This window comes from Diadema antillarum, unplaced genomic scaffold (assembly GCF_040938485.1).
Source record: "Diadema antillarum isolate AM-2024a unplaced genomic scaffold, OU_Dant_1.0 seq00000923_RagTag, whole genome shotgun sequence".
NCBI classification, from domain to species: Eukaryota; Metazoa; Echinodermata; class Echinoidea; order Diadematoida; family Diadematidae; genus Diadema; species Diadema antillarum.
Window position 1 is genome coordinate 484354 of NW_027271774.1, and position 9564 is coordinate 493917.

Genomic DNA, 9564 nt, shown 5'->3' on the forward strand with positions numbered 1-9564 from the left:
ATAGTTGGAAGGACGTGTTGCTTAGATAAAGATTGGTTGTTGTTGGGTTTTTTTCGAGATTTTTTTGTTTGTTTTGTTTGGGGGATATTTCTTTCTCTGAAACATTAGAATGTCAAGAAAGAAGTTATCTGTGTGTTCATAAAATAGTAAGACTATTGTGTTTATGAAGGGTAAGGCGCGCGATAATCTTGATTAATCGATACCCCAAGGTGGATTTTCAGTCTCCTCATCGCATCGTTGGCATAGCAACGCAGGGTCGATCAGATGCTGATCAGTGGGTGACATCCTACAAGGTCATGTGCAGTGCCAACGGAACGACATTTAATGCCGTGGAGGAAATGTGCAGCGCTTCTGGAAATTATATGGTAAGGATCAAATTTTCATCACATTTACTTACATTAAAGAGAGAGAGAGTGTGGAAGAGCAATGCCACTTTGTGTTCATATATCACAGTTTCAAATGTTTTCACTAAATATTGGCATCTGTAACAGCCATAAGTATGTTAAAAGAAAAAAAAAATCATATATCCATAATGTTATCGTAAGTCTACCAATGACATGCACATGAATAATCACTAATAATTTCCGATTTTTCTTTTTATTGAAATAAAACGAATTCATTGTAACCTTGCATCAAAACTCATCAAATTTGCCTATGCCCACTTTTAAAGCAAAGGGATTTAGATGCCAGGTCATGAATGTTTGTTAATGATTTTCTTCTTTTGAAGTTAATAATATTATCCCTGTACATACAGGTTATTCGATTAGACGTTCTTAAAGAAAAAAAAGCCAAAAATATATCTGGATTCAGTTAATGCAGACATATTATTAGTATAATTCAGTGAGGTTTAAAGTCAATCGGAAAACAGTTCAAAAGAAATGAGATTTTACAGTGTTTAAACTTTACTTCTACTTAATATATGTCTTTATCATTTCATGATACATTAACCCTGCATGCATATGAATGTACGTGATGTGTCCCGTTAAAAAAAAAAAAAAAAGACATAAGCCGATTGGCGCAATTTGTTGCGGAAAATGTTAAATATGAAAATAATGCAAAATACCCTGTATCGATTATTTTTTCTTAAGTCTATGTTTGTTTTGCCCTGGCTTGATGAATGTTAATTAATGAATTTAGTGCTATCAAGTACCTTTTCATTATTTTTGAGAAAACACCATAGTAACTAAGTAGTTTTGAAGTTGCAACGTGAGATATAATATATATATTATATATATATATATATATATATATATATATATATATATACAGTACTCTCCGCATAATCGGGTAGGCTCGAGCGGAGCGTTTCTTACCCGATTAAGCGGAGTACCCAATTAACAGAAGAACACGTCTCGTTCACAATTGACACACACAATGTGTATGTACATGCATTGTACAGTGCACCAAACATCTACACTGTATGCTTAACACGCGTGCTCTCACGGCACATTAATCATACCTTACACTTGCTCAGTTACGAGCAATAATTTACACTCTTTTTATGGACAATGTATCTTTAGAAAACTTTGTCGTTTGACTATGGACTCCTCGCTAACACGCAGGCATTTTCCGAAATGAACACGTCTCCTTGCGTGCATTAGTCACGTAGAACGTCGGGTTACTTTTCAAGAAGTGACTAGGGAAGTTAAAGCAAAATTTTGGAGCTTGTGCATGGCCTGATTTTCGTTGCAAACATCTCGTATTGTGAATTTTGTTGCGGAGCAATGGAGGAGCGCAAATGTGTTCAACTCATGTCTGTCTAGGCAATTGTGAGTGCCAGCTACATGTGTAATGTTCGTTTACGTGTGGCAAGTCGGTACTGGCACATGTGTTTTCATGTTTAATCACTCCCCAAATGATCGGTCTTCTTTGCAAATTAAACAGAGAATGCGATTACCCGTGGAAATTTTGACATTCATGATTTCTTGAAGTGTTATATCTGCGATAATATGTGGGTAGAAATTAGATTAGAAGAAAATTTTTTACCCATTTATGGGGAGAGGCAACCCGATTATCAGGTAATTTTAATGTGCATTGGAACTGATTTTGACATTACTACCCAATTAAACGGAGTACCCGTTTAAGCGATACCCGATTACGCGGAGAGTACTGTATATATATATATATATATATATATATATAAACCTGAACAAATACACACTAAATTTTGACAGTCCCCACGTTACGTTGTCTCAGTATACAAGGCGCCTTGTTCAGTTTTAGTCACTTTGTGCCATACCTTCTCGTTTAAGCTTCCATACATTTCAACATTTAAGCGTGTCTTCCACAGATATTCCAGGGTAACATGGATCGCAACACGGTAGTTTACAACGCCCTGCCACGCCCACAAAACTGCAAGTCCGTGAGAGTTGCGCCGATCACCTACCATAAACATATCAGTCTGCGACTGGAAGTGTACGAGCAAACCCCAGGTAAGTTTTCGACGATAACCACGAATATGCGGGAGGACGCCTGCCCATCCGTTTCGTAATGTAAGAACATTTCATTGCTCATTTGCATGTAAATGTTCGTATTAAAGGTACCTAGTCAATGATAGGATGTACATATGGTCACGTGTAACCTATCACATTTTCCTGTGCTATAATATGTTCGTGTACACTAATGCCTAAACGACATCAAAATATCAATATTGTGATAAAGTTCAACATAACGCTTTGGATGAATAATGAAATTCTATTTTATAAATTCATATCTTAAAAACAAGAAGGCCGATTCAATGATAAAGGAAATGATATACAAGAAAAGCCACTCAGTATACAGGTTGGTATATAGTCCAAGTCCTATTAATGATAATAGCTGATCTCTACCAAGTTGGCTCAACAGAGATTTCACGACTTACTAGTACTGACTGAGGTGAGTGTTCTCTAGACAATCTCACTGATAAAAGATTTGGTGACTTTAGTTTTGGGGAATATACAGATTGCTCTAATCTCGGAGTATGGATGCCATTAAAAAAAAATGCCTAATTCTCCTTCTCTTTATTTTCTTTATCCTCCTGTGTAACGTTACATCGAAGCCCTTTAGTGGATCACTCGATATAGTATTGTATTTTTCCTGTATTTTAGTCTAGAAAGTTTCGTAAGTCCGAACCTTATCATTTTTTTTTCGAACTCTCGAAATATTTGAATAACGCACTTTATTTCGTTTTCGGATTACAGAACCTTCGATATAACGAACATCTCTCATATTTCCGGTGTCATATCTTCCATGTGGTGTATGATGACTGTCTTTCTTGCCTAATTCCAGGAGTTCCGGATGACGTCACGCCCTTGGGGATGGAGAGTTTGGATATACTAGACTCCAGTCTCGGGGTATCTGGCTCCGCCAGCCCGGGTCTTGCCGGTCTGTGGCGCCTCAACAATAACCCCAGCTATACAGGTGCAGTGCCAGAAGGATGGGAGTGGATTCAGGTATAACTGCGACTCGTTATGCTAAAATCGAAGTAAAAAAAGAAAATGAAAAAGAAATCATCCCCGAAACAAATGTCATGATCGAAATTTTGTCCATTTCGCACATCCCGGATAGTTATTGATAATTGTTCCTCCTTTTTTCACGGAAATTGAGGAAAAATTTGAGCTTGCTAAATCAAACAAACTATTGATTTCAGTGAAAATGTGTATACAAGCCACTGGGCGGGTTGCGAAGTAGAAACATCGTCGTTTCCACTTCGTGTGCTTTGTTTGTTAAAATATGAATTTTGAGATTTTATGTAATATCCAAATTGGATCATGCCTCTGTTAGTTATTTCACCTGCGTCTACTCAAGTCAAATACATTTCTTGCCAGATTATATTAGATTTCTGTGAGGTGGGGTGCAATAGAGTAATTACATTATCTATATCAATCTATTAATGTAGTCGTTCATATACGACTGGTTCGAAGCATAACATGCTATAATGGAAAGATAATGCGGAACTTGCAGTAAAAAATGCAGTTAATTCAAAGTTATGAAACTAACTGAACTAACTAGCTCACAGTGTATAGGGCTTTTTACACTTGTAAATTTTTGCTTAGCCCCGGACCAACGGTGGGGCTAAGGGGGGGCCTTAGCCCCACCGTTGGTACGGGACTATCCTTAGCCCACTTTCTGTTTACACTCGTTTTTGCCAAAGTGGGCTAGCCCCACCGATAGTACGGTACTATATGGCCCTGCAAATTAGCAGGGGTTAGCACCGCAATTGCGGTGCCAAGCAAGTGAGTGTAAACAGAACGAAAAAATAATCCTGGGCTAAGCGACGGAGACGAAGTCCGACCCTCACTGACCAATCAGAAACGAGGTAATCAAGTGCTGCCGGTGCGTGCGTGTACGTGTACAGTACACAACGTAATTATGAATATTCATGTGGTTTGGAAAGTCCGGGGCTAAGAAATACGAGTGTAAAAACGTCAGTTTTCTCCTTAGCCCCGGACAAGAGATAGTACGGGACTAATTAGCGAGTGTAAAAAGCTGAAAAAATTGGTACGGGACTAACGATAGTCCTGGGTCAGAGAAAGTCCGGGGTTAAGAAACACAAGTGTAAAAAGCCCTTATGTCTCAAAGCTTTGGCTTTGGTTTGTTTCGCCTTTTAACGATGGCTAAACCTTTTTTTTCGCTTTTGTGGTCCGTTTGGGTAACGAAGAGGATCATTTTTTTTTTGGGGGGGGGGGAGAGGAAAAAACATAGATATTCAAATCCTTTAATGAGAGCAAATATGGGAAAAATTGACACCTTTGAGAAATTGCTTCGGATATCATGTAGGAAAAGACCCAGAAGCTTGAAACTGAGATAATTAATTTTGCAAATCTTCCGAAAAGTAATAAAATCGAGACATGAACATGATTTACCAAGACACCAAATATTCATGAAATGAATGAATACAACATGGGAGTATACCTATTTCTGTTATGCATATGGGATATGTAGAATTTGGCAATGAAATGTGACCATTAGAAAATAAGAATGTTGTGCCAAAATTGTCCGTAGAAAAGCTTAGCAACAAAGATACTAGCAGTGACTAGTATACTAGCACCCCTGATCGACCCGACTAAGCGGAAATGCTTGCAGTGCTAAAGCACTCGGCCGTTTAATATGATATTCCTCCCTTTTCCTGAAGAGTAAACAATGAGCAAATCAGTCACCAAAACATAATGTCTTTAGAAACTGGTGGCCATCTATTTGTAGACAGAGGGCCCGGGCTACTGTGATCCCGGGCCACTGTGGGCCAACGCAGCCATGTCGACCATAATTGGCCAAATTCATATTGAGAATTGTATTATTGTTATCAGTATTGTTGTTATCATTATTATCATTATTATCATAATTGTTATTATTGTTATTATTATTATTATTATTATTATTATTATTATTATTATTATTATTATTGTTATTCATGGATGGATTTTACCTATTAATGCCGGGGGGGGGGGGGGGGGGGTGGGGAGGTATTGAAATATTGCTGTATGGACTGGTGTGCGTCTTTTTAGGAAAGGCACTACACGTATTTGGAGATTTAATTTTAAAGCACAACCTTGTACTTGCTTTAATAAAGTTGACAACTCTCAACCTTGCCAATAGGTGGATCTGCGGACCACGGAGAAAGTCGTCGGAATAGCCACCCATGGAAGTAAGCCTGACATCGGATCATGGGTGGAGTCGTATAAAGTGTCCTCCGGGATGAATGGAGCAAATTTCACTTTCGTACAGGGATCCTGTGGAGACATGGTAAGGAATGACTCGATTTCTTCTATCACGTGACAAATACTCAATAATTGACTCAGAACTTAGGCGCTAAATATATCTTTTTTTTTCTTTTTTTTTGCAAAGGGAGCTCAGGGGTTGGGAAGGGATGCAGAAGGAAGCGGGAAAACAAGCGGCTCCAGTTTTGAATTCTGCTTCCCTTCGTAACAGGCAATACTTTTTGAAACTTTTTTTTTTGGTCGTTACTTGTAGTTTGGTGTATGTACTTCTATAGCTAAACTAGTGTGGAGAAGGTAACGTTTTGAAACAAGAATCGACGCTTTGTTAAAGACCCGAATGCAAGAGGTGGATTTGTTGAACTCGCTTGGGGCATGCATTCCCTAGGACTGGAAGGCAGAAAAACGACCTGCTGATTCTTAGCTTAGACTTGTTGATAAACAGGACGCCCAGGAAAGTGGCTCATATCTGGGCTCTCCGAAAGGACAAGGATGCTGCGGAAGACTTTTAAAAGGGAATTCCAGTGTAGTTGAAAGTTTATCTGAAAAGGACGAGTAAAAATGTTCTTAGCACAACAGTAAAAATTTCACCCACATCAAATGAAAAATACGAAGGTTATGCCATTTAATCTTTTTTTTATTCTTCAAGAAACAGTTCTTGAACCATCAATATAAATATGCAAATAGTGAGATTATGGTGTCCTCCCTTCACAACTTGCAATATAATTAAATTGTGGGCCTGCATGAAATTTCCATTTTTTCATTCAAACGCATTACACCTCAGTCTCAAATCTTTATATATCTAACAGATCATTATTCTGATATTATTCAAACACGAATGACATCATGTTTTGCACTTTAATAACAGAAACATGGAATTTTGAGAGATTCGCTCCTCGACACTGCAAAAAAAAAAGAAAAAAAGCTAGACTAACCACTTCTCCATGGTTCAGTTTCCACAAAGTTTTACTTTACATACTATTCAGACTTTTCACTTTATCATGTAGTCCTACAGGCAATTACTATTATTTGCCAGTTTTGATTGTAACGCCGATTTGAATTCACTCACAGGTTGAATAACACCAAGCTTTAATACACACACGCATACAATAAATATATATAATATATATATATATATATATGTATGTTTATAGGCCTATATGATATACATGTATGTATTTTATATAGTATGTTATATACATATTATATACATATGTATTATATATATATATATATATATATGTATATAGGCCTATATGATATACATGTATGTATTTTATATAGTATGTTATATACATATTATATACATATGTATAATATATATATGTATATATATATATATATATATATATATATATATATTGCTTTTTCAAATAATAAAGCACATACTTGCGTTTGATAAGATTGCGCCAGCAATTGTTGCGAGTGAACGGAACGATGGATTACGACCATGCATCGCGACGTGAAAATGCTAATGGTTGGTCACTATACTTTGCCAATGACCAGTGCAGTAACAAGCAAAATCAAATGTTCGGTAAAGTGAATGCCTGTTCACGTGTATGCTTTCAACCAATCATTTGATTAGGATCTGCTCCGTCATTTTATAAAATGTTGTAAGCCCACCCCTCTTCTCCTACCTTCTTTCAGATCTTCACGGCCAACTGGGACAGTCAAACGGTGGTGTTCAACCGTCTCCCCGACCCGTTGTATTGCCGTTACGTCCGCATCGTACCTGTTTCTTGGAACCCTAAAAAAAACATCGTCTTTCGAATGGAACTGTATGGAACCTCTGCTTAAATGTGTAGGTCGATGGGTAGGTCGATCCCGTATACAAGCAGAGGGTTCTCGTTTAGTGAAGAGATTGGATATAAGCTGTGTTCTGCAGGTCCTAACTCTTTATTTCTGTGTGGTTGTACCCTAGCATAGTGATATACCTGGTGTGAGGTTATTGTCATTGTTTTGGGTCCTCGCTTTAAATGAGGTTTCCCTGTATAAGTACTAGGGGAAAAAGTAGAAATGTAAACACGTATGATGCATATACAGTTGTACTAAGTATATTAATGATATTTTATAATTACGGAATTAATAGACGTGCAATGTGATCACTCGTCCTGTACAAGCCTCAAAGATAACGCATTTCTCGTTAAAAGCTACTCTTAAAACAGAGATATCTTTAAAGCTGTATAGTTGAAGATAATGGAGGATTGTTAATATTTCGAGAAGCTTAATCGACATATCAATCAATGTCGGTCTCACAAAGGTCTCACAAAATGTTAGACAGTTCAAATCTGGATTTTCCCTAATGTTTTCACAAAACTGTTATACCCGCCAAAATGACAAAGCATACTTGTGTTACTTAGTTAAGGTGACGATGTAGATTAATAATCTGGCAAATATAACTTACCTTGTAGACTTTCACTGAAGAATCAACGTATTTGGAGCAATCATTCCTTCTTTTTTGTGATAATCAAATGCATATCATAAATGGAATAGATTTTATCTCTTGACGAAAATTAGCAGTCTTCTGTGATTCACTTTTCCAATGTTTCCAAACTTTATTGCAATGTTTATCCATTAGTGATGGATATCATAAGTACCAAAACATGATAGCTTATTACTTGTTACTTGTTTGAAGTTACTTATGCGTTTGTATATATTTCTTATTATGTATTTAAAACATTCTTCTTGCAAGCACTTACAATTTTCTATTTTCTACTATTTTTTAGTTTTCTATTTGTTCTCTGAGTCGCTTCTTCTCTGTGAGCTTTTTATAAATTTAGATTTCGAAAACGTAAAAAGATGTCGTTAAACTACAAAGACAACTTTCCAACGAAAGGAAAAGCATTGCTCTATTTGTTGAAAGATACATATCTGCTTGCATTCTGGTCGGTCAAATTGATGTCTTGAAATAATTGTTTGAATTTCTCATCTGGTCATGGCATGACCTTTAGAAATTCACATTTGTGGAAAGGTACAGAAAGGATGTTTTGTTTTGCGGTTGTTTTTAATGGTATCCGAAAACTGATATTGCTGAAAATTCTTTACAACCGATACCACGCGTAATTTTATTCGCTTTTGGTTTTTTCTGCCTGCTTTGCCAACTACTACTCTCAGTATTTTTTTTTAAATCAAATATTCTCTGCACTAACACCCTTGCTTAGATGAAGGTGTAATGTGAACAGCTCCATCTACGTTTGAAATTTGATTGAGCCATTTTTGACACCACTTTGTTTGAATATTGCAATATTTTCTTGGCAATCCATGAGATTCCGAACACTGTATGCTTTGCTTTCCTCAAGGGCCTTGTGTATAGGGTAGGCCCCCATTTGTTTTTACATAATATACGATGACATAACCGTTTCATATCATCATATAAGCTGATAATATCACTTTATTTTACACCCAACCTGGTACAGTAAATCAAAGCAATGATATTGAGTTTGAACTAGATATAATAAGCGCGTGATTCAAAAGTAATAAGTAGATTGTTCATTAAGTCATCTAAATAAAGACAATTTTGTAGCGTTTCGCGATAAGTCTAGTAGCGTTCATGATTAATTCGAAACCGTTAAAATTGCAATTGATTTACACTTTAAAAAGATATTAGACAGTGTCGAAGTTCGTTATGTTCATGTTACATTGAGGATCTTTTGTGATTGAACAAATATAATATACTAATAATACTAATAGTATACTAATAGGAGATGTCATACATTGCATAAAGTATAATATCATCTACTATTACGTGCTTTTATCATTTTGTATAATAATTCTCTTGTCCTGACATTACCTTATATATCTTATACAATGTGTAGCGGTTTAAGGAATTTTTACTCAGTTTAAAGTATATAATGGTGATGACATTACGTAA

The 9564-nt window shown here is 36.4% G+C and overlaps 1 protein-coding gene across 1 annotated transcript in view; it reads left to right on the forward strand.

Moving 5' to 3' along the window:
• The window catches only part of LOC139741354 (uncharacterized), a 37707-nt gene extending 30217 nt beyond the window's left edge, over positions 1–7490 (forward strand). The window contains exons 14-18 of the mRNA XM_071651935.1: positions 222–365; positions 2291–2432; positions 3268–3431; positions 5575–5721; positions 7341–7490. Of these exons, the coding sequence (XP_071508036.1) occupies positions 222–365; positions 2291–2432; positions 3268–3431; positions 5575–5721; positions 7341–7490 (747 nt within the window). The remainder of the gene's footprint in view (positions 1–221; positions 366–2290; positions 2433–3267; positions 3432–5574; positions 5722–7340) is intronic.
• The last annotated feature ends 2074 nt before the right edge of the window (positions 7491–9564 follow it).